Source organism: Protopterus annectens, chromosome 7.part0, assembly GCF_019279795.1.
Source record: "Protopterus annectens isolate FY-2018-M chromosome 7.part0, PAN1.0, whole genome shotgun sequence".
Taxonomy (NCBI): domain Eukaryota; kingdom Metazoa; phylum Chordata; order Ceratodontiformes; family Protopteridae; genus Protopterus; species Protopterus annectens.
In genome coordinates, this window is record NC_056739.1 from 449,226,989 (window position 1) to 449,253,701 (window position 26,713).

General features: G+C 39.7%; 1 protein-coding gene across 1 annotated transcript in view; it reads right to left on the reverse strand.

The window, feature by feature from the left end:
• Window positions 1–26,713, reverse strand: part of ACAP1 (ArfGAP with coiled-coil, ankyrin repeat and PH domains 1) — a 1,330,515-nt gene that overhangs the window by 89,014 nt on the left and 1,214,788 nt on the right. Inside the window, exon 21 of the mRNA XM_044077032.1 lies at window positions 26,334–26,444. Coding sequence (XP_043932967.1) covers window positions 26,334–26,444 — 111 coding nt within the window. The remainder of the gene's footprint in view (window positions 1–26,333; window positions 26,445–26,713) is intronic.

Sequence of the window (26,713 nt, forward strand, 5' to 3'; positions counted from 1 at the left end):
AGGAATAAGTATATTAGAGGGTCAGCCCAGGTCGGAAGGTTTGGAGACAAAGCCAGACAGGCAAGATTACATTGGTTTGGACATGTGCTGAGGAGGGATGTGGAGTATATTGGGAATAAGATGCTAAGGATGAAGTTAGCAGGTAACAGGAAAAGAGGAAGGCCTAAGTTAAGGTTTATGGATGTGATAAGAGAGGACATGCAGGTGGTTGGTGTGACAGAGCAAGATGCAGAGGACAGGAAGAAATGGAAACAGGTGATCGGCTGTGGCGATCCCTAACGGGAACAGCCAAAAGAAGATCATGATGATGATGATGAAAGCAGTCATATTCTGTATATCTTGATTTGTTAATAGTTATCAAAGATTCAAAGTTTTATAGATACACAGAGACACACACATTATATATATATATATATATATATATATATATATATATATATATATATATATATATACACACACACTCACACACGTATAGATACACATACACACATAAATATATATACATGTATACACACATACATATACACACACACACACACACACATATATATATATATATATATATATATATATATATATATTTTTTTTTATTAACTATTTCTAAACTGAGTAAGTGCCACTTTTCACAGGCCTGTTTAAGTGAGTTGCTCAGAGTCACACAGCAGGGCAAATGGAGGTGGAAAGAATCAAACACTGCAACTTTAACTAAAGGAATCCACTCATTATCAGCTCAGAGCCTTAATGCTCTACACTAAGTATAATTCTCAGTGATTTGATAATGGAAAGGAACTGTAAAAATGTTATGTAGGTACTTAGTGTAATCAATAGAAGCATCTAGCATTGAATTACCATTTCTATTCATTCTATGTGCAGTATAGCTTTGGTTCCTCTATTAACTACACATCAACTGCTTAACCTGAGCACCCTACACAACTGATGGCGAGAGGGGGTTTTCTTAAGTTCAGTGCACTGTATTCTTGTATTCTGTTCTATATCTCTCCCCAACCCTATGCTTTTGGCACAGACATAAAAACAAACTAGCACAGGAAATGTCAACACCAAAAACAACAGTGAATTGCAAATAACCAAAACCGTGTTTATTACATAGAAATGCTTATTATAAAAGTATTTCAGGTATTAACAAAAAGGTGAAACCAGGCCACTTTATAAGCATAAAATCTGATGCAATAATTGAATACACGTGGTAACTGTCAGTAATTCAAGTGCCCAAAAGTAGCCTAATGGTCATCATTTCAGTTTAACCTGAATGCTTATATGAATAAATCAGTTTTGCCAAGAGCACACTTTATAGCCTACTACACTAATCTATTATGTCTATCTTTTCCTACTTCCTACACTTGAAAACAAAACTTGCATGACAATTTTTTAACTTAACTTGCCGAGCAAGACATTGCTTTCTACCCGACTGTGAACATTCTTCATGCATTCTATAACACTACATAAAATCTCTTATGCTCAATACATGGGCTACACAAACTGTAAGTTTTTGTCACAATCTACATATTTACCAGAAATATTGAATAATTAACCCCGATGACAGTATGTAAAACTATATTTCTCTTTGGCGTGCTTTACAGTTGTAACATTTATTAGGTCCCTGCTTTACATAACTCATAGGCTTGATATCATTAAGGGTTTTCAATAACTGCTTCACATTCCTCATGTTGGATTAGCTTAAAAGAGGTTCTCACTAACTAGATGCACCCTAGGATTCAGAAACCTCCTCATCCCTTGTGGAAATTACTTACCACAGGTACGTCAACTTCTTCAACAGTGAGAAAATGCAGTTGAGAGACTACTATTGTTGCAATGAGCAACATGTCATTATCCTGACTGTGAATCATACTGTAACACTAGCACTGTCAAACTTGATTGTGGTAGTGTTCTGACTGATTGTCCATGCATCATGTTAGCAAAGGCACCCTCTTATAGTCAACGTACTACACATACTAATGCACCCCCGCATCTTCACTGAACATATCTCCAACTCCAGTGCTTCCATGGGAATGAACAGGTGACCAGCATCTTTTTCCTTTAACAGTGACATTTTTTGCTGTAAAAATACACAGAGCCAGCAAACAGTGTCCAAAGTAATGTAATGAATATTAGGTCATTACAGAAAAAACAAACCGGTTTCGGCAGGAAACCACAGCCTTCATCAGTGTTGGTTACATACATAATAGTGAACAAAGGTATATATACACCCACATATAAAATCATTATTGATTAATTGAGTTCAATCAGAGATTTTCATTAAGACCAGGTGGGAATAATCCCCCTAGTTTGATTATCCACTTTTTTTCTTTAGTATTTAGAATGGAGTGTAAACCAGTTTTATTTTGCTTACTGCCTACTATTTTATCAATGATAGTGAAAGTAAATTTGGCAGAAGCATGTTCTAAATGATGTTTGTACAGAGCATTGTGTGGCCTTTTGTTCTTAATGTTACTGATATGTTCCGAAATCCTAATTTTGAGTGGTCTAGATGTTTGTCCGACATAAAATGAGCCACAATGACAGGTGGCTAAATAAATAACCCAGTCAGTGCTACAGTTTGCAAAAAACCTCAAGTCATAAACTACTGGGCAATTTCTGCTTGAAAATTGTTTGGACTTGTTAATCTTATCGCAATTAATGCAGTGTCCACAAGGATAGCAACCTGTCAGGGGTTCCCCTGTAAGTGTAGTTTGAATGGTATTAGCATCCTGAAGCCTGTGCCCATGTTTGAAATGACTGAAAAAATAACCCAGATTCTTGCCCTTCCGAAAGGAAAAAAGACATTTATCTGGTATGAAACTGGTGATATCTGGGTCATATTGGAGAATGTTCCAATGTCTGTGCACACTATCTATCAGATGGTTAGTATTCCTAGCATATGTGGTCGTAAATCTTAAGATAGAATCTGTGTGCCGTTCATGCTTTTTATATTTGAGCAAATTATCTCTGTCATAGGACTCAACCGAATTACTGGCAGCTAGAACATACCCCATACCATATCCCCTATTTTTAAATCTATTGATGAGATCCTTCCTGTGAGTTTGATATGAAGAATCATTTGAGCAAATACGCTTGGTTCTGATGAATTGAGATTTAGGGATGTTACGTGTGACATGTGGTGGATGAAAACTTGAGGCGTGGAGGATAGTATTGTACTCAGGGTGTTTTCTAAAAACCTCAGTGGATAGTGTATTATCAACTAGCTTGGTCACGGCAACATCCAAAAAAGTGATGTGTTGATAATCATACTGAACAGTAAATACCAGGCCCCAGATGTTATTGTTTAAGTATTTAAGAAATTCCTGTAATAAATGTATTTCACCCGTCCAAACCAACCAGCAGTCGTCAAGGTAGCGTCTTCAGATGTCTATATATGGTAAAAATATGTTGGTTGTGGACTCGTAAATAATGTGCTGTTCCACGAAAGCCATAAAAAGATCCGCGTAAATGGGGGCAAAGGATGCCCCCATGGCTGTACCCTTGACTTGCCAGTAACATTTATCCAAATAGGAAAAAACATTACTAGTGAGGATCAATCTAGCTGATTCTATTAAGAAGGAATTGAATGAGGGTGAATATAAATCGGCCTTATCAAGCCAAAAAGCCAGAGCCTCAAGTCCAGATTCATGTGGAATGTTGGTGTATAAAGCGCAAACATCTAGAGTGCACAATAACCAATCATCTTCAAGTTGGCTATCAGAAACAATCTGAAGGAAACTGGTGGTGTCATGTAGTCTTGATCTTATCATGCCCAGTAATGGTTTGAGATGTTTAGTAAGGAACATTGAGAGAGGTTCTGTAATGTAGCCCCTCCCAGAGACAATTGGTCTACCTGGAGGGGATAATGGATCCTTATGAATCTTTGGCAGAAAATATATGTATTGCGTAGATGAGTCCTTGACAATAAGTTGTTGTGCAATGTCATGGGTTATGATACATTCATCCCTCGCCCAATGTATGAATTCCTCTATTTGTGTTTGGAACCTCGGTGTGGGATCAATCCCCATCAAGGAATAATATTTGGGATCGGACAACTGTCTGTTAGCCTCTTCGTTGTAAGCACACCAGTTTAAGACCACAACTGCACCCCCCTTGTCGGAAGAAATAATGACAATGTTATTGTTATTCTGTAGTTCAAGAATGGCTTCCCGTTCAGCTTGGGAAATATTATTGGATTTGAGTGGGATATCAGAACCAAAAAAATGAAGATCATTAAGAACATTTTTTTGAAACTGTTGTACCAATGGATGCATAGGTGGAACAAAGGAGGATTTATGGTATATGAATCGTTCATCCATATCATGCCCGGAATCCCCAAAAAATAGCCTTAAGTTCAAAATCCTGCAGAAAGAGGCAACATCCTGAGCCAAAAAATCCTCAGAAACCATGAAGCCTGGCACAAAAGACAACCTTTTATTAAGAACCGACAGATGTGTTGGAGATAATACAAAATCAGATAAATTGAGCACATTGTTATTAAATGAAACATCTAATTCTCCATGACCATTTTCAATAAACTGTCTATGTTGGTGATTCTTCCTGTGTTTTCTGCCCCCTCGTTTGATTTTGGACCTAAAGGGACAGTGTTTGGATTGCGTTTCGGGGAAGGTGCCAGTAATTCGGTTGAGTCCTATGACAGAGATAATTTGCTGAAATATAAAAAGCATGAACGGCACACAGATTCTATCTTAAGATTTACGACCACATATGCTAGGAATACTAACCATCTGATAGATAGTGTGCACAGACATTGGAACATTCTCCAATATGACCCAGATATCACCAGTTTCATACCAGATAAATGTCTTTTTTCCTTTCGGAAGGGCAAGAATCTGGGTTCTTTTTTCAATCATTTCAAACATGGGCACAGGCTTCAGGATGCTAATACCATTCAAACTACACTTACAGGGGAACCCCTGACAGGTTGCTATCCTTGTGGACACTGCATTAATTGCGATAAGATTAACAAGTCCAAACAATTTTCAAGCAGAAATTGCCCAGTAGTTTATGACTTGAGGTTTTTTGCAAACTGTAGCACTGACTGGGTTATTTATTTAGCCACCTGTCATTGTGGCTCATTTTATGTAGGACAAACATCTAGACCACTCAAAATTAGGATTTCGGAACATATCAGTAACATTAAGAACAAAAGGCCATGCAATGCTCTGTACAAACATCATTTAGAACATGCTTCTGCCAAATTTACTTTCACTATCATTGATAAAATAGTAGGCAGTAAGCAAAATAAAACTGGTTTACACTCCATTCTAAATACTAAAGAAAAAAAGTGGATAATCAAACTAGGGGGATTATTCCCACCTGGTCTTAATGAAAATCTCTGATTGAACTCAATTAATCAATAATGATTTTATATGTGGGGGTATATATACCTTTGTTCACTATTATGTATGTAACCAACACTGATGAAGACTGTGGTTTCCTGCCGAAACCGGTTTGTTTTTTCTGTAATGACCTAATATTCATTACATTACTTTGGACACTGTTTGCTGGCTCTGTGTATTTTTGCTCTACATTGGATGGTTGGTGAGCCGTGCAATTGCCCTACGTGCTGTTGTATTTTTCTTTTGATTTTTTGCTGTAAGCCTCAGCTGCTCCCCCCAGATTGCCATATTAGACATCAGCTCCAGTGACAAACCCTCTGTGCTGAGGCCTCCATGAACAGGAAACCTCAGTAAATGGTGGTCCATGAACTGGAGAGATTAACTGGGACTGGGAAAATGTACATGTTGAGGTTTCCAACTTGCACTAAAATTTTCTGAACACCAGCCACCCTTTCAAGTAATCCCTTTGGAGGAATTAAGAAATTCTAAACAGCCCTTTTTGAAACAGGTGAATCTACATTCCAGACAAGACAAAAGTGGGTACAAAAACTCAACGCTGTCTATTCCCACTTGTTCAGATTGAGTAGTTGAAACAAGATTCCTCTGCTGCTAATATTTCCTATAATGTCTGCATTTTTTTATATTCCATCTGTATAGTTCAAAAGCAAAACCACAGTTAAATTATTTGTTCTGTCTTACAGGTATTTGCAAGTATTGAAATCAGATTATTTTTTAAGAACAAAGTTTAATTTTATTTATACATAAGGTAAAACATTTGGTGCATATCTTAGTTGGCACAAGAAAGGAAAGAAACATATGGATAGTCAAAGACAGCTGGTAAATAGAGCATATGGTAGGACTAGCTGTGGCCAATGGTACACTGTAAACACAATTGTACTACTAAACACTTTACCACTCAGTTAATACCTCAAAGATATATAGCGTTAGACAACTTATCAATTGCACCTCGGACTAACTCATCTATATGGCAGTATGCAATTTTAATGCCTTTTACACTGGGCAAACATATACAGCATATAGCTGTTCACATTAGTGATATCAACTGTAGAAAGGAAAGAGGTTCCCTCCTTAAGCATTTACTTGATGATCCCACAGAGTCATTTACTCTTATGGGCACTGATAAATTAATTCCTAGTAGGCTTTCTTATTGTGAGAATGACGAGTTATTGAATAAAAAAAAAAAATTGGATTATAAGTTCATTGCCAATGTTTAAGCTGGTCTAAATGAACAGTTGTAAAATAAGTTATGTACTTACCATAATGTTACATCTGTGTTGTCCGTTTTTACTCTTCCTCAACTATTGGGTTCAGATCTGATCCTCGGATCCAACTCAGCCATTACTAAAGCTCGCGGCCACCAAACAGCTCTCTTAACTCCTCCCTTACCCATAACGCACCAACCCCTAACATACCTCAGATCTTGTTTGTTGTTCTACCAAAAGTAGAAAGAACTGCTATAACTTTCCTGACAGAAAACCCATATCTGGAGGTCAATATTAAGGGCAGTGGTATCTTTCTAGTTGCCCGTTCTCCGAGAAGTTCATAATGAAAAGAACTGGGGGTTGGTTGGCAGGAAGTCGAGGACGAATGAAAATGGACAACACAGATGAAACTTAATGGTAAGTACTTAACTTTTTTATCTGATAATGTCAATTTTCATTTTATCCTCAGCTGTTGGGACAGAGTCCCCAGTTACCTAAAATCCAGGGTGAACTCTAAGGAAGGATATTCCTGAGCATTGTTGAGCCAAAGGCAGCTTCTTCCCCTCAATCCAGTTTGTAATGAGTGATAAAGGTATGAGGGGTTTGCCCAAGTCACAGCTGCACATATATCATCCGTGGAAGCTCTAGCTAGAAACAGTGAAGAAGTTGTCTTGGACCTAGCTGAGTGGGCTCTTAGAGGTTTTATTAAGGTTAGACCCAGTTTGTTACAGATAAATGATATGCAAACATTCAGCCATCTGGCTAAAGTTACCTTTGCAACTGGTTTTCCCAATTTAAAATCTGCAAAGGACAGACATAATTGATCTGTCTTTCTAGTTTCTTTTGTCCAATGTAAGTAAAAACGTAAGTGTCTGTGAACAATAAAATGCATCCAATAAATGCAACATATATTCACGTCTATTTACAAATTTAGGAAAGAATACTGGCAAATTAATGGATTGATTGATATTGGATTCTGACACCACCTTAGGAAGAAAAGAAGCATTGGTACATAATGTAACTCTATCCTTATGAAAGATCAAGTATGGATGTTCAGATGACAATGCCTGAAGTTCTGAAATTTTTCTGACAGAGGTAATGGCTACTAGAAAGATAGATTTCCAGGTCAGGAACTTAAGATCACATTTAGCTGCTGGTTCAAATGCAGAATGAAATAAGGCCTTCAGTACCAAGTTCAAATCCTATGGTGGAGTAGGATCTTTATACGGAGGTCTTGGCAGGAGTGTGGCTCTCAAAAATGCTTTACAAAGTTTAGAAGAGGCCACAGAAGAATTCTCAAATCCAATATGAAAGTCAGAGATTGTTGCTAACTAAACTTTAATTGTTGAGGCGCTAGGTTCCTCATTAAAAATCGCTGCCAAAAATTCAATGTAAAGGAGCTGAGAAAAGGTCAATGTGTTTTTGTTGTGCCCAGGAAAACCTTTTCCATTTACTTGTGTAAAGTTTTCTTGTAGAGGGCTTATGAAGATAAAAGAATATGACAAGACAGGGGAAATTAGCATCGGTTGTCTGGCTATTAGCAGAACTGCAGAAATCATACTGTAAGCTTGAGGTTTGAGATATCTGGATGAGTCATACCTGTCAGGTGAGACAGGAGGTCTGGAATCGGACCCAGAATCCAAGGTTGGTAAAGTAGATGAGGCCATAGAAAGGGAGACCAAATCTATCAAGACCAGTAAGGTGCAATGAGGATGACTTTGCTCTTCAACCTGGCAGCTTTCTGCAGGAATTTTAGAATTAGGAGAATTGGAGGGAGAGTATAAAGTAGACTAGGGGGCCAGTTGTAAAGTAGAGCATCCCTCTGTGATTCCCCCAGAGGGGGGGGGGGTTAGGGCAAAGTAGCTGCTGCATTTGTTGTGTAAGGTAGAAGCAAAAAGATTGCAGCAAGGCTGGCCCTGTTGACAGAAAATAATTTCTGTCACTTTCATAATGACAAACCATTTGTGAGGTAGGGAATGGACCTGCTCAATTTGTCTGCTATCACATTGGACTTCCCCAGAATTTGCATTGCTATGAGAAAGTGGTTGAATGAGATCTCCCATTGCCACACTTTGAGTGCTTCTTGACACAAGGGGTAAGATCCATCTTGTTTGTTGATGTACCAAACTACTAACATATTGTCTGTCTGAATCACAATTGTCCCTAAAGTAGAGCATCCTGGAAGGCCTGCAATGCTAAGAGCACTGCACTCATCTCTAGAACACTGATATGCAAACTGGACTGGGGACCAAGGGCCTTGGACTGTTTTTACCAGGAAGTGTCCACCCCCCAATCTGTGAAGTGTCTGTGGTAACTATGGCCTTGGTTTGAGAGAGAAAAGACAGACTTGTAAAACCTGATCTGTGTCCACCACCAGAGATATCTCTTGCATGCCTGATTCTTATTTTTGCTGACATGTGTTGGTAAAGAATTGACCATAGTGTTGCTACCATCAATTGAATAATTCTCATATGAAATCTTGCTAGATGAACTAAAATTATGGCAGCTGACATTGACTCCAAGGCCTAAAGAATCAACTGGGCTGAAATTTTGGTAATGTGAATAATTTTCCTTACCTGGAATCTGATAGCCTGCACTCTTGAGAGAGGAAGAGAAGCTATCACTGATATCATCTTGAAGACTGCTCCTATGAATTCTAAGGTCTGAGTTGGTTGTAAATGAGACTTGTTGTAATTTATGGTTATCACCAGATGAGAAGAAATTTGAAGTAACTGATCTCTTACTCTTGTTAGTAGATGCCTGGGTGGCAATGATTCAGTCATCTACATATGGAAGCACTCGAATCCCTGCAGTCTCAAGTGAGCTGCAACCACTGTATTGCATTTGGTAAACACCCTGGGGACTGTGGTGAGGCCAAAGGCAGTGTTCTGAATAGATAGTGACCGACTCCCAGACAGAAGCGTAAATACCTTTTTGATTGTCTGTTCATTTTTATGTGATGGTAGGCATCCTGAAGGTCTGTTCAGCACATCTAGTCATCCTTGACCAGGAAGGGTAGAATGAATTAACTCACCAGTAACCATCTGAAACTTTGTATGTCGAACTGACTTGTTCAAGGTATTGAGATCCAAAATTAGTCTCCAGTCTCCTGTTTTTTTTGGCACTAAAAATAACCTTAAGTAAGTTCTGGAATATATCTGGTCTGGTGGAACTTCTTCAATGACTCTTTTTTTATAGCAGCTTTTGTATTTCTAGTGCTGCTGCTTTACTCTGACTAGATGGAACATTGGAAATTTTACATGCAGTTGTGGATGGAAGGGAAAAGGGAATTGTATAACCTCTGGAAATAATCCTCTGCACCAAAGTATCTTTTATTACATCTTGCCAGGCACTCTGGTGCAGGTATAGTTGACCCCCAATTGCCTCCAGAGGGGGACAATTAGGTCTCCTTTCAGGAGTGCTGATAATGTCTATCAGTAAAAGAATCTCTGGATCCTTGGTTTTGTGGGCCTCCGCTGCAGTGCGGGCATCCATTAGAGTTCCCCCTCTGCCCCTAGGGGAACTATCTCCACATGTATCCTGGAAAGGAATCAGGGACTTTCTGAACTACATTTTCCATCCACCTCATTGATTCCTAGAAAAGGATCTTTGAGGAGTCAAAAAACATAAGGCCATTGCAGTGAGGGTCTTTCCATCATTATGTGGGTTTGTCTCCCCACCCAATAACTGAAAAAAAATGGTGGCAAAAATTAGACAAGGGTACCTACACTTTTCCCCTGTTTATAGGATTGTAGATCAGCTCACAGCACTATGGTGATAGACAGCCCTTCAGGAATAAAAAAGGTTCTTAAAATAAGACAAGATACAATTAAACAAAATGCTTTGTAACTGCATATGCCATTGATCTTTGCAACATAAATCATTTCTTAATTTAAATGTGGACACTCACTCCCTTCCCTTGTTAAAAACAGTAAGGGAGAATGCTATAACTCCCTATTTATATTTGCTGCCTCCTCACCCATCAAAATAAGATAAAATAGCAGCTACAAGAGCAGGGCATGGGTTTTCACATTTCTCCCATCCCCATTACCTCTTAACACAAAAAATCTGGACAAAACCAAAAAAATGTTGCCACAAATGCCCATAAATAGAGGAACATTTTAAATACAGTTGTTATAACTTACAAAGTTGCTAGAATAAAAAGGTTTAGTGTTAGTATGGATTTTCTGAAGGATATGAAGTCTGAAACTCAAATAATCATTATTTAGTGATTTAAATCCTCAATGATTTGCAACAAATCCACAAATTGTATGAGGAACAGACCAAAAATATGAGGCAAAAATATAGACAAATCTAGACATTCTACAAAAATCTGGATAGTTGAGAGCTATGCCCATCCCTGTTATCATAGGTTATTCCCCGGCAATATAGTGAGAAAAAAGTGAGCCATTCAGGTGTAAAAAAGTGCTTTTAAAAATAAAATAAAATACAGGAAATTACTATTTAACTGCACAATACAGGAAATCACTACTTAACTGCACACTCTAACATTCCCAACATAAATCACTTCTTAATTTAAAATGTATTGTTTAAACTGTGAGCATTGCTGAACTGTTGAAACTTTAAGTATGTATTTGTTTAACAATTACTTTCTAGTTACTAATTAAGTCTTGTACATAAAGTCTAAAATATATTATACCATGCTGATTGGCCAGCGTGCATATACTAATGGAAAAGGTCCGACTTTTTCCATTAGTATAACTGATTTTAAAACATTAATACAGCTGGGTTTAACATATGTTAAACCCATTTAACATAGCGGAAAGCAAGATCTCCTTAAATGAGTTTAACATAAGCAACGGAGATGTCCGTTGCTTATTTTAAACTGTCTCGCTATGTTAAACTCATTTAATGATGTACTGCGCAGGCGCCAGTACATCAGGATGCCAGACATCTGCGGAAGGGCAGTAAACTTTTAGTTATGTACTCACCATAACTTCAGATGTTTGGGATCCATCTCGCCTACATTCTGACTGATGGGTTCGGAGCCAATCCCTCGGCTCCATGCCAAAAAGCGAAGTCTCTTATTGGCTGAGCTTACTATATCCCAGGATGCACCACTACCAGTCCCCCAGATCTAGTTTGTCCGCATACATGCACACATGCACGCACTGATTATATAACATTGTCAGATGCAACAAGATAAAACAGTAGAACTCAAAACCGTTCAATCTCTTCTGATCTCCAAGGCAGGGGAAGGAGGGTAGATGGATCCCAAACATCTGAAGTTATGGTGAGTACATAACTAAAAGATGTTATGTGATCCTATCTACATTCTGACTGATGGGACAGCGTCCTAGCACCTGAATCCTGGGTGGCTCACTGGAAAACACTCCTGAGTACCGTGGAACCAAATGATGCTCTTTAGATGCCACATCCAATTTATAGTGGGAAATGAAAGTGTGCTGATTTGACAAAGTAGCCGCACAAATCTCCGATATAGCAAGTTTGGAATGAAAAGCTATAGAAGTTGCCATAGCTCTGGTAGAGTGAGCTTTGATAGATGTTGTAAGTTGCTTATTCAAGAAGAATAAGCCTGAGTTATACAATCTCTAATCCATTTGGAGATAGTAGCTTTTGTAATGGTTTTACCCAATTTATTGTCTGAGAAGGACACAAACAATTAGTCTGACTTACGAAATTGCTGAGTCCTGTCTAAATAGATTGCCTGTGAACATCCAATTTATGGAGAGTGTATTCTGCATCATTGGAGAATTTTGGGAAGAAAACTGGTAGCTCTAGAGATTGTTGAAGACAGAGATTAGAACAGACCTTTGGGACAAAGGATGGATTAGGCCTAAGTGATACTCTATCCTTGTGGAAAATCGTGGTTTAATAGATAGGGCTTGAAGCTCTGAGACTCTTCTTGCAGAAGTAATTGCAACTAAGAAGGCAGTTTTCCAAGACAGATATTTTAACTTACATGTAGCAGCAGGTTCGAAGGGGAAGATGTTAATGGCACCAAATCAAGATCCCAGGATGAAAAACTGGGGTCTTAACAGGCCCGCACCTTTAATAAAAGTCTTGCATAATCTGCTGCTCATCAATGGAGGATCCATAGATTCGTGGAATTTAGAGATAGCCGCCAGTTGTACTTTAATAGTAGAGACAGAAGATCCTTGACTAAACAGGGATGTTAAAATTTCAAAACTTCGGATCGGAGCAGTGATAGGGTCTAAGCCCTGAGTTGAGCCCAGATAGCAAACCTCTTCCACTTACTGAGGTACAATTTGTTAGTGGTGGGTTTGTGGGCTGAAGATAAAATGTGAATAACTTCCGGGTCTAATGTGTGACTTCTGACTAAAGTCGGAAGTGGAGGAGCCAGGCTGTCAACTTCAAGGAGCGTAGGGACTGATGCTGTTGTCCCGACTGATGGATTAGCAGATCCGGAGTTAGATCTAACGTCCAAGGATCGTCCACCGCATGTTTCTTCAGGTAGAAACCATACCTGACGAGGCCCGTGTGGGGCAATCAGTAGCATTGTGGACCCCAATTGAGAAGCTTTTGAATGACTTTGGAGAAGTGGTATCGGAGGAAAGGCATAAAGTAGCCCTGTTGGCCAAGGTTGTGCTAGAGCATCCATAGCTGCTTCCCTTGATGTGGAGTCAAGGAGAAGAACCTTTGCGTGTTTAGTGGTGTTGCAAATAGATCGCAGCACGGTTCCCCATCTCCTGAAAACCTGAGCTGCTACTGTTTGTTTAGGGACCACTCGTGAGGAGAGAGAATTGTCCTGCTCAATTTGTCTGCCAATATATTTGATTTCCCGAATGTGGGTCGCTACCAAGAAGCGGTTGGTAGCTACAGCCCATTCCCACACCCTCATGGCCTCTCTGCAAAGGGGTAAGATCTGGTCCCTCCTTGTTTGTTCAGATACCAGACCACCGACATGTTGTCTGTGTGGATGGCGATGATGCCCTGAGGAAGAAACTTGTGTAAGGCCTGTAGGGATAGAAGTACAGCCCTCATCTCCAACACATTGATGTGGAGAAGAGCTTCTGGAAGCCAGGAGCCCTGAACTAACCTGCCCAGACAATGCCCCCCCCACCCTATCTGGGAGGCATCTGTCGTCAGGGTAACCACTGGAGAGGGAATAACAAAGGGGCTTCCTTGATTTAGATTGGATGTCTGAAGCCACCAGCGAAGGTCCCGCTTGCATGTTTCCGTAATCATGATGTGATGATTGAGGAGAAGATCCTGAAAGGACCATTGAGTTGACAATAGCCACTGAAGAATCCTCATGTGCAATCTTGCCAGAGGAACTAAAAGAACCGTGGCAGACATTGAACCTAAAACTTGTAGAACCATCCTGGCTGGGGCTTTGGATCTTGAAATCAGAGCTTGAACTTGGCCCTGTAAAGTTTGGATCCGAAGAAAACGCGCATCAATTTTGAGTCTATCTCTGCTCCTATGAACCTTATGCTGAGAGGGCAGCAAGACAGACTTTGACCAATTGAATGTAATCCCGGTAGCACCCAGGAGATGGTGGCTTTGAGGTTGTCCATTAGTAGACGCCTGGTGGTGGCAGTCAGGAGCCAGTCGTCCAGATAGGGAAACACTTGGAATCCAAGACTTCTCAGGTGAGCCGTCACTACTGCCAAACACTTGGTGAACACCCTGGGGGCTGTGGTGAGACCAAAGGGCAGAGCACAAAATTGGTAATGACTGACTCCCAGGCTGAAGCGCAGATACCTCCTGGACGCCTGATGTATCGGTATGTGATAATAGGCGTCCTTGAGGTCTATGGAGCACATCCAAACATCCTTCTCCAACAATGGGAGAATGGATTGTAACGTGACCATTCGAATTTGGATTTCGTGATGGATTGGTTCAGTCTGCTGAGATCCAATATTGGTCTCAGGTCCCCTGTCTTTTGGCACTAAAAGAACCTGGAGTAATTTCGGATCCGATCTGGTCTGTGGGGACCGGTTGGATGACTCCTTTCTAGCAGCTTTAAAGCTTCTGCGGCTGCAATTTCCCTTTGACTGGGTGGTGGGTCCGGGATTTTTGGACGGTGGTGGTGAGTATGTGAATGGGATGGTGTAACCACCGACAATGAGCCGAGGCACCCATCTGTCCTGAGTGATTGACTCCCAGGCTTTTAGGTGCCTGGCCCGACTGGCTCCAGCACAGCCGGGCAATCCCTCATGATGTGTGGGAGGCTGAAGAGCCACGAAAGGACTCGTCTCCAGAATTGCGGGGCCCTCTGCTCTGCCTCTGGAGAATCTTCCTGCTGTTGAGGAAAAACTTACGTGATTTCCTCCTTTGGCCTTGGGATAGATAAAGTTTTTCCCTCTTGCTCACAGCGGTAAGGGTGTCTTTAACCTTGGGTCCAAACAAAGAGGACCCATCAAAGAAGACTTGAAGGCCTGCCAGGCTTGTCTCCGAAATGAGCCTCATGGACGAGTTAGAAATTGGGATAGCCAACTGAGAGCTAACCGACTGGGCTAGCTGCTCAGGTAGGTTACCGAGAGGGAATCTGACAGCTCCTTGACCAGATCCCTCTGAAGCCTGGTAAAATGTGCCAAATAATTCAGAGACCTTAAAGTAAAGGCCGCTGAAGTCAGGGTGCGCTTCCGTACCTGTCCATGCTCCTAGACTCCTTATTAGGAGGATGGACGGACGTTGAAGCCTCTGCCACGCCTGTTGTGTAGCAGATGCCACCACCATGGCATCTACAGCCACGCCTTTAGTGAGGAACTCCTTCTCGGGTGGGGCAGACAAAAATTTATTAGGGCGAAGGACGAGGGACTGGTTCCACGGTATCTGGATGTTCTCACGCCGACAAACTAAATCCAGAAGCTCGTCGAGGGCGGAGACACCCAGGAGGCGGAGGGCTGAGCCCCAAAGGCCTTGAGGAGCACTGACTCATCAGCAGAGGGTTTGGATATCCAGCCGCCTCGTTGTTTGAGGATCTCTAAGATGTCTGCAAATGAGACATCATCCGAGGGGACCCCTCCGCATCATCAAGATCAGTGTCCGATGTAATAGACTCAGGGGAGTCACGTGCTTCTTCTGCTGCACGATCTCTTCTCGGGGTTCCTCAAGAAGACAAGAACCCTCAGGAGGAGGGAACCCCAATGGGGGTAACCTCAGGCCCAGGGGCTCCGCTGCCTACGGACAGGAACTGCCAAAGACCCAGTCTCCACGCCCAGGGAAGGTGCGGTAAAGCGGAGAGATGGCGAAGACTTGGCCAAGGCACTCCTCATAGCCCTGAAAGCCGGACCCCAGAATCCTGGGAGTGTCCAGTCTCGAGCCATGATAGCAGACGGCAATCCCGCAAGCACTGAGAGGGAGGCTCGCATAGGTCCCGAAACATCACCCCGGGTCCAGCCTAAGATCTCCACCGGCTCCAACAGCATCTGCTCGAGGAGGAACAGCCATGGGATGGGCATGGGCTATCGGCTCCAAAGCCAACTGGGTAAGACTGGGGACTGGAACAGTCTTTGGAGCACCCTGTCTATATCCGAATCCGACATCCTCGAGGACTTAGAGGATACTGAGCGGGTTGAGAAGGCCTCCAACGGCCCCAAAGGACTACGATGATTATACCAGTGGAGCCCCAGCCATCGGCTCCAAAGCACTGGTGGCATCGAGGCAGGCCTATGTCTTTTGGCGGCGGATCCGGCGGACTGGTTTGGTTGGAGAAGGAGAGGATGCTAGAGCTTCTTAAGGAGGGTTTGATTAAGCCTTTAAGAATAAGCTTATTTTTCCTCTCCTGGAGGACCCTAGAGGAAAAGCGTGACACCACTGCATGACTCCTGTAAATGTTTTGCACCCAAACAATAAACACAGAGAGTGGTCATCTGTGACTGACATTTTAAAATTACATTTGGTGCATTTTTTGAAGCCCGAAGGCCTAGGATTTTGAGACATTATGACCAAAAATGCAGTAATTTTCTGACAGCAAGAACACACAATCCTAATTTAACTTTACTTAACTGACTCTACAAAATCAGTTTAGAACTGCCGGTTTAACAATCCGAACAACAAGAAACTCAAGGGGATCTGAAATCCCAAAAGTTTGAGTGGGGTTAACTGACCGGGAAAGGCCCTACAGATAAAGGAGGCCTGAAATCAGAAACAACGCCCAATCACTCAACAAGTTTTCACAAAAAAACTTTCAATCACTACACAAAGCACAGAGTAGCCGTTAAAACAGCTTTTTATGACAGGAAAAGCAATTTTCTGACAGAAAAAAGTAAGTAAAATTACTACTCAGCTCAGCCAGCTCGAGACCACGGATCTGGGGGACTGGTAGTGGTGCATCCTGGGATATAGTAAGCTCAGCCAATAAGAGACTTCGCTCTTTGGCATAACCCATCAGTCAGAATGTAGGCGAGATAGGATCACATAACATCAGGCATTATACTATGCCATTATTTAAGAAAAGTAACAGTTTCTTTTCTTAAATAATGTCATAATAATATATTATCTAATGCTTGTAACATGTTTTTGTATAAACTGTGAAGATTCCTGTACTGTTTAAAATTTGTAGTATTTAACTGTATAACAACTAGTACCTGTATGTTAGTAGTCTAGTAATCTCTTGGAGCTCATCGCCCTGGGACTCTACTGAAAATGGACATAAATCCAGTTAGACTATCCCGGTCAGCAAATGTAAAATAAAATAAAATAAATAAATAAAAGACTTTGGGCTAAATTGTAACACAAGCTTATTTTATTAGACTGTCTGATTAATAACTGAAACTGGCAAAGGACTATATTCCATACCTCATTCTAATATCAATACCAAACTAGAATATTCATAATTTTATTTACTCTTCTAAAACATTATATTTCACTAAATTGGGTTGACTTTAGACTTCTTGGAGGAAATTCTCTAAAACAGCTTATAAACAAATTAAACCATGTAACATGGTTAACAGTTCAAACAGATATAAATTTCATAAAAGTAGAATGTTCAGAAACAAATTTAAAAATATCTTATGGTAATGACATCCAATAGATTAATATTATTGTAGTTGGATGTCACACACTTCTCCCAAAAGAGATGTAATGAAGATAATGTTTGTAGCACTTTTAATCTCCTCTCTGTTATTCCAATTTTCTAATTTTAACTGCAGACTGTTCTTTTGTACGTTTATATAAGGACATATTTAGCAAAAAAATATGTTATCTGTAATTATTCTTTCTAAAGTATATTGTTATAGAATGTGTTTAATTATTTACTCATAGTTGTAAAACTGTATATTTAATGCATGGGTAAATGTTATATTTTAATACCCATATGCTTGTTATACAATATGTTTTAATATTTTGTTATATTTTTACATAAAATAAAAAAGGTATTGAGGAGTGTCACCCATGTGGCCAGCCAGAGCTGCCTCCCTCTCCCAGGATGAGTAAGCTGGCAGCAGCCATTTACTTCCATCCCTCCTAGCTAGCACCTACGGGCACCCAAGCTGCTATTCAAACTTGAGTTGCCTGTGAATTTATCAGACCATTGTGTTCTTTACTGAGATTGGGAGCATTCTGTGCTAACACGTAAATACAAATGCAACTATGACAGAAACAAAAATAGTCGAGGAAGGGCAGTGTCAAAGACCACTTTGCATGGCTACATGAAAGACTTAATTCTGTTCAAGCCCCTAAGATACCAGTTGTACCTGCTATAATTTGGACAGTCATATGACATACAGTACTAGGTTACACGGCTGTAATAAATCCAGAGTTTACAAAACATTACTGGTAGTGTTGTCTCCACACAGTAAGACGCTGACCGGTTCGACTCTCAGCTAGAGCGTCTTCGGTGTGGAGACATGTGTGAATGGGCGTACCTTCATTGAAGGCTGTGCATTAGGGCTGGCAACGCAGCACGTAAAAATCAACTGCCAATCATTAGCGGACCGGAGTTCCACTGTGGCAACCCCTAACCAGGAAAAGCTGAAAGACACAACAACAACAAAACTTCACTTATGAACATTACAGCTTGAAGACTTGCTGCTAACTGGTGAGGGAAAGGGTGAAAGAGTTGTCATTTTTTTCACTTGTGCCTGCAAATAACTTACTATTCACTTCCCATGAAGCCACTATACTAAGCATTGCATCTGAGGATTACTGACTTATCAAGTGGTAATATGCTTGAGTGGAAGGCTTCTAATATTACATATGGCCTACTCTATCAGAAATAGTTATTTATTTTATTTATTTATTCATTCATTTGGTATTCGTTTACCAGGAAAGTCCGACTGGGCAGGAATCCCACTTTCAGCAGAGGTCCAGGAAGAAAAGCTCCAAAATACATAGCTTAATTAATACACTACATAATATTATCACATGAAGTCTAGTAACAAACATTAGAATTGACACACAGGATAAATAAAGTTAGATCAGAAAATCATACAGTGAATATTAAAAAACAATCATAGGATATTGAATAGTTTACTATCATAATTTCGAATGACACTCGGTCGACCGCACTATGTTCGACAACGGAAAGTCGAACACGGCAATGTCGAACTTCAAAAGCAAGCCTAGGAACAGGTTTTAACATGGGTCGAGATAGGGGCGAGGTTTGTAGTTCGGCAACAGCAGTGAACTCCTATCTCGACCCATGTTAAAACTCATTCCTAGACTTGCTTTTGAAGTTCGACATTGCTGTGTTCGACTTTCCATTGTCGAACATGGTGCGGTCGTCCAAGTGTCATTCGAAATTATGATAGTAAACCTATTGAATACCTAGTAAAGTACAATCAATAGTGATAACTATGGTAAAGATGTTAAAATTTTTAAATATGTCAAAAGACTAAGAGAAAGGAAAGATATTTTGCAGTTGGGGGAAATTAGGAAATGGAGTTAAAGTAGGGAGCTATCAGAGAAGTAACGGGTGCTTTGACTAATAAGAGAAGGGAGGAAAGAAAGGGGAAAAAAGAACAGCAAGGGAAAGAAAAGGAAGAAGGAAGAGAGGGGAGAGAAAGGAAGAGAGGGAAGGAGTAATACGTAGTGTCAGCCTGGTGTAAAACATGTACAGAGCCAGGAGTTAAAGAGAAATTTCTCTAGGGATTGTTTCAGTATGTGACTACATGGCATTGATCTAATATCTGTAGGAATACTGTTCCAGACCTTGGCTACTGAATAGGAATATAGGCAGTGACCTATACATTTTTTCAGTTTATGGATTTCAAGGAGGTGTTTCTCACATGAACAAAGAGGGATATTAGGGAGGTAATGGTTAAGAATGGTGTTGGTTGCTGGACAGGATGAGGATTTGTATACCATTATATGAGCAAGGGGGAGTTGGGTGAACTTGAGGTAGTGAGGTAACTTAAGGCAGTTTAAATTTCTGAGGGCGGAGCAGTGGTGGGAGTTGTATGACTGGCTGCAAATCTAGCTACATTGTTATAGCAAAGCTCAAGTTTTGATCTTAGGGAGATCTGAATGTTTATTATATTTAGTATCCAAGCATGTTTCCATGTTAAATGAGTCTCATTCTCAACTTCCACAAAAGTGTTACCATCTACTTCAAAACTGCTTTTCTGTGTCAGCATATAGAATCCTCTATTTCTCATCTGATCACTTATACCATCATTGGCCATATAAACAGAGCATCAACATGTAAGCAATATTCATTTAATAAAATTCAGGACACTTTACATAAATACATTTAAGTTTATAATCACCACAGTTATACGTTAGTGCAGAAAGCAATTCAAATCTTGGTATGTATAACTGTTATGCAGTGCAGAGACACAATCTGTTATTGAGCTGGTCAACATAAAGACAGCTAATTGCTACTTTCTCACACTGTTCATAGATTAGTACTAAGCTAACTGCTCTTGTGAGCCATTTTAAGTTTAGCCAATTATCCCTTGTGAGACTCAAACCCTGCACCTTGTGTTTGTAAGGCAAACACCTTAACCATTAGGCCACCCTCTGTTTCTCTACAGAGATGATGACTGAAATAAAGGGCATCCCATGCCATATTTTAGTTGTGTAGAAACATTTTGTAAAATGGAATAGATGCTGAGTTCAACATATTACAGTTGTGTAAGTAAACTTATTGTAACAAAAGTTCGAATGATCTCTGCTGCAGCAACCTAAGCTACATGGGTTATACCCTGCATAGGATATAATATTTGGCCAGTTCACAAAGCTTCAGGACATCTTCTGTGCATCCAAATCAGTACCCAACTTAAGCTGAGCTGACTAAAAAGACAGGTTTGGGTCCCAAGCTCTTCATAATTTCTACTGAGAGAGGGAGGCTGTACTCTGACATGACATTGCTAGAAACAACAAAAAAAAATACATGTCCACACCCTGGCATTAAAAAGACACACCAAAAAATAAGGGTGCTGGAGGGAGTAGCTACTGCAGTAGAGATCATTTGAACATTTACTGTTATGATATGTTTACACACCCAACTATATTATGTTCCTCATATCGATCACTGCTGTAGTACCTAAACTATATGGGTAGATTACTAAAGCCTAGAACAAAGTGGGTGGAGATGGTCTAAGAGCCCATGGAGAATGTTCCTAGCAAAGTCTGATCTAGACCTGGAGAAGGAATCTAGCTTGTAGTGCTTTGTAAACGTATCTACAGAGGACCAAGGTGCTGCTCCTAGAATACTTCTAGTGTCCAATACTTTCCAAAAAGTCATAGATTAAGCCAGAGTCCTGGCAGAATGTGCATTGACCCTGCTTGGAAAAGTTATGTTGTGGTGTGAATAAAAGTTAATAGCCCAAGACAACTACTTGAAAACAGACTGCTTTGACACAAGTTGTCTCTTAATTTTACCTTCACATGAAGTGAACTACTGATCAGAAATCCTGAAATATTTTCTTCTGTAAAGTTAGTATCTGAGCTGTCTTTGCAAACTAAGGTATGAAGTGTCCTTTCTTCCTCATTTTGGGGTTCAGAAAAGAACACAGTGAGATGGATAGTTTGGCTAAGAGTAAACCACTTAAGGCATAAAAGAAGGATTAGTTCTTAAATCTTTGTTTCTAAAGGAAACCCTGTTTATGTGGAATATGATATAAGGTTGACCCACCAAAATGATTGCAATTCAGATACTCTTCTTGCAGAGGTCAGAGTAACTAATGCAACCATTTTCCATGTTAAGAACCTCAAATCAGCCAGATGAATTGGTACAAATTTAGCAACTGTTAGCATCTGTCACACAAAATTAAGATCCCAAGGAGGAGCCACCAGTTTTCTGGAGGTCAGTTATGCTCTCCTCTGAGTCTGAATAAGAAATCATAGGAGAAAAACCTCTGTCCATCACATTCCTCTACAGATTCAATGTATTGAATCTCTTCAAGAAAAGAGGAATCCCTTTTTCTCTTACCAGAAACCACTTGATAACAAGGGTCAATACCTTGTAGCATGTGCATACTGTTCCAGTGTCAACCTTTGGTGAAATGTCTCCCTAGATGAAGGGGATCCTTAACGCTTGTACAAGACACTGAACTAGACTTGATAAACTACTCCTGTCCAGTGGAGCAGGAGAAGATAGATGTTTTTTCCCCTGTTTCTTTTTTGACAGGAGCTTTAATAGCAGCAACAGCTTTCCCATGGGTGGGCACAATATTCTGGTTAAGCAGTGGCACCTTCTCTGCCCCTTCTTCCAACACCAATAAAAGTGGCTCTCACTTGTTCAATGTGGGAACCCAACAGCCACAGAGGATATGGCTAACCTTTGGTCCATAGTGGTTGTATGGGCAACACCAGAAATATCCAGGGAAAAAGATGCGTGGTCTGAGGATTCAGCTTTGGCCACAGCAGAGTCACCCACCAGCAGCTGATGCAAATTGCTAGCCTGCTGTGGTGGCAAAAGCTGTTTAGTTAACTTCTCCTTTTTGTGGCTGGAAGAAGGACTTACCATGGGACTGGTAGTTGGTTCCATGGTCAGGCCAAAAATGGTGCCTCTTTCCCAGGAAAAACAAGCAGCATAAGCCAGTAAAAATTCAAAAGTTGTATAAAATCACTTGCACTCTAATATATTTTATCAGTCCCAAAAAGTAAACAGTTTGCAGAAAAACAAAAAATGTTTTAGAATGGATAAATCAATATTTAAACTATCAAATACAAACGTATGCTCCCATTTAAAAGTACAACAGAGTCACATGACAGTCAATAAAATGCATATTCGTGCTTAAAATGTACTTTCCCCACACAGGAAAGTAAATTAAAAGATTAAAAATAATATGCAGAGTTTTTTTCCCCAAGGGGAACTTATCTGCCCAGCAATATAACAGCACATTCTGACTGTGATCCTTTAAAGCCTGGAGAGGAGCTCTCTCTTTAGCGGCAGGCAAGCTCTAAAGGGCATGGCACTCAAACCTGTGTTTTTAGTAAGCAATGTTTAGTATGCATGGAAGGTGCCCTGAAGCTTTGGAAGTTGGGTGGCTGTTATATCCTGTGCACATATAACCCCATATAGCTTAGGCTATTGTAGCAATTATCTTCTAACTAACAAAGGAGCTGAACTTTTTTCCATGTGGAGTAAATATATGAACAGTTTCTACCTTGAATATTAAGGAGTTTTATACCCCCTTAAAATCTACGTGTATTACATCCTTGCATAAAAAACAGACTATTTGAAGAGAAATAAGATGTGTTAAAGATTATAGCAGAGATAGAGACAATTTCAGCAGTCTTTTAGAGCACAGAAAGGGATTCATAAAAACTTTGCATCTGAAAGAGATTTATAAGTTAAGCTGTATAAATAGGCAATTATTGTGAAAGTGCGTGGAAAATATGTTCTGTAACTTTGATGACATAGCTCTCCTATCCATAAATAGAAAAGACATTAATATAACTGGAAAGCAGATTCATTGTATACTTAAGTGAACTATCTATCTACAAGCCTCAAGGAAAACGTATGGCTGCCGCAATGAGAGATGCAGGAAAAACAGCTTTTATTAAAGTAATAACTTATGTAGTTTTGCAAGCTCAGTGCTGTGAACTAAATATCAATAAACAGGCATTTGACATGGTACTACCCTACCAAAGGTAACAATGTTGAATATAACAGGTGGCATACTACCAAACTCACCTTCTACTGCTTCTTTTATCACAATGTAAAACATTTAGAGGAGTAAAATCTGTAAAATGCTGAAAAGAAAGCAGATTGAATTAGACACTGTACATAACCCAATTCTGAAGAAACAAATGAATATTGGGAAGAAATATAAAGGTACACTTACATTCAGTAAAAGTTTGAAGTTGAAGTACAACTGCAGCGCTACTCGACTGGTCCTTCACCATGTTCCACACTATGTATCGGTTTTCACAGGCGCCTGATGATTTCCTTGAGTTCACTCCCTTAAACAAGGCCTACAAACAATACACACCTCCACTACTTCTACTTCTGGCTTGTGCCTTCATAGACTTTAATAAGCTGTCTGGCATCATACATGTAATGTAGATATCTTCAGAAGAATGAATGTAATCTTTCATTACATTTCTTAGGACCATCTTCATGTTCCTGAACAAAGTATCCCAGTGAAATATCACTTTCCAATTGCATACAATATAAAAGCTACCCAATACATGGTTACCTTCAAATCCAAACTAGATATATCCCTCGGGTTTAAAGTATAATGTTTTTACAATTCCTTCCACAATGCTATAAAAAATGACAGCTTTGTACCTACTTCAGAAGAAGCCACAAGTATTTCAGCACGGAATGCTATAAACCACTATATCTTCCTTAATGTTGCACAGATGCTCTAATGCTAGGCTGGATAAAAGTATGGCACTCCTGACATATGCATTCAGTCTAAAAATGGCTGATTCGACACCATCTAGTACCAGACAACCATTATGATATAGCTTTGAAGGCAATCTTTTCATGATGAGCCTGCATATGTTAACTGTGGGTTGACACAAGATATGTTCAGTCAATGACAACATTAAGTGAACAAATAGCACTTGGTCTGAAAGACACGGATACCTTACCATTAAGGAATAAACAGAATACAAGACATGCAGCAGACAAAACAGAAAAATGTGTTTCATGTTGTTTTCAAATACTGCATAAATAATGCAAACAAATGTAGAAAGTACCATATTGTTATATAATGCCATTATACTGTGTAACATCTCTGATTGAACGTAAAAGTTTCAATATTCTTCTTAAGCTCTGAAAAACTATGTAAACAGTAAGGAAAAGCATTTGAAACAGACTACATACTGTTGACTTTCATGAAGGTCTTCATAACAAAACCTTCCCAGTAATATCATCAAAAGGGAAATAAATATTCATATATGTACCTGAGCTGAAGCAAATTAGTTCCTGGAGTTAGCTCATAAAGCTATCCCAATCCCAAAGCATATATCACATGGCCTAAAATGTCCACATCACATACCTCCTATGCAATGCCCTACAATCTGTATTGCCAGCTATGCCTACCCTTCCATGTAGCCTATAATATGTCCATTTTTTTCTGCAAATTCTGATCCATTTTCACTTCTCCTTTTCCATGTCCTATTTACCTTCCTGTGTGGTGTTTATCATACAGTAACAGAAATGTACAATGTCCCTTATGTTCATGGACTTCACTCTCCTACTTTTTTCATGCTATATGTATGCATTGATGCCAATGAAATAATGGACCACTCACTAGTATTGTAAGACCCACTCCTGGAAAATCTGTTTCATTCTTATAATGCCCTTCCTGGACAGCATGCCTGCTCTTAGAAATTGGCTATTGTTTTTTGTTGATCTTTTTATTGTATTTTCCAAGGATTATTTTTTTTTAGGAAAACTATGTCTTTCCTTTTTTATATATTATACCGGAATATTCAAGTTATTACAATTTTAGAAACTGCAGTTATTCCCCAACAGTCGTGGATTCTTAGAGTGTGTTGAAAGAAAAGGTGCAGGAAGAATTAATGATGAACAGCAATACTAAATTTCTTTCCTTAGTCATGATTTTTATTCTGGCCGTAATTGGATGAAAATGTTGTTTATAGAAAAAAAAACACCTCAGAGCAGTTAATGCAGTTATTTGTTCTACAGTTTTATTACAGTACTTTTGCCAGATAGGGTGTGTTGAAAGGAGGCACAAAAAAGCTGAACAGTAAGATAAAATTTAGAAAAGATGGAGGAAAAAAATAGTTTGGGTAGTGTGAGGTGGACGTGATGGTGGGAAAGTAGGAGGGCAATGGAGGGAAGCAGCTGGCACCAGGAGGTGCATTAAGGATCCCCTTCATCTAGGGAGACATTTCACCAAAGGCTGACCCTGTAACAGTATGCACATGCTACAAAGCATAAACACAATCATTACTACAATTCAGAGATGGCTACAGAGTACCAAACCTTTCTACTGTGTTGTATATCACGTTATACAGGACACCACAGCAGCAGAAAGCCCACTGTGTTCCTGTGGAAACACATCTAGGAATCCTGACAGTGCTATAGTGTTGTTTAGGTAATGTGTTAAGGGGTTGTACCACGAGAACAAATAGGAAAACTTGCACACTCAAGGGCTATGGCATGTTAACTGAAGAAAACAGAATGAATATATACAACAAAAGGAACTCAGGAGCATTGACTCATGTAATATACACAGCTAAAACATAACATACTAATAGAGAAGGCTGCAGAAGTCCTGGCATACATAACTGAAATATTGAAATGTGGCATGCTATAAAACAGAGATACACCCAGGATGTCACTGATCTCAGATTACTATGTGGCTTCACATGGTTAGTCAAGTAGAAAGAAAGTCAACTCATTTCAAGCGTGAAGGCTACTTACAGTGTAACGATGTCCGCATTGGCATTTTCTATGGCAATTGTTAGAGGATCTTTGTCATCCATATCTGTTGCATTTTGATTTGCTCCTCGTTTCAAGAACAGGCAAGCCAAACTGAAATATTTAAAAAAAAAATGAATATTTTATTATAAATACTATGTTATATACAGCAAGCAGCAACACTGGAAACATCTTTCTTCTCTCCTCTGGTAGTATACATGTCACTTTATTTTATTTACTACTGAGGTAGCATTCTGAGTAAACATCATTATTTTAGATGCATGCGCGAAGAGAAATTTGAAAATTAGTGTTGTGTACCTGCCCTCATTTTATGCACAAGACAACATTGTGTTACAATAAATAACTGCATACAATAAAAGCAA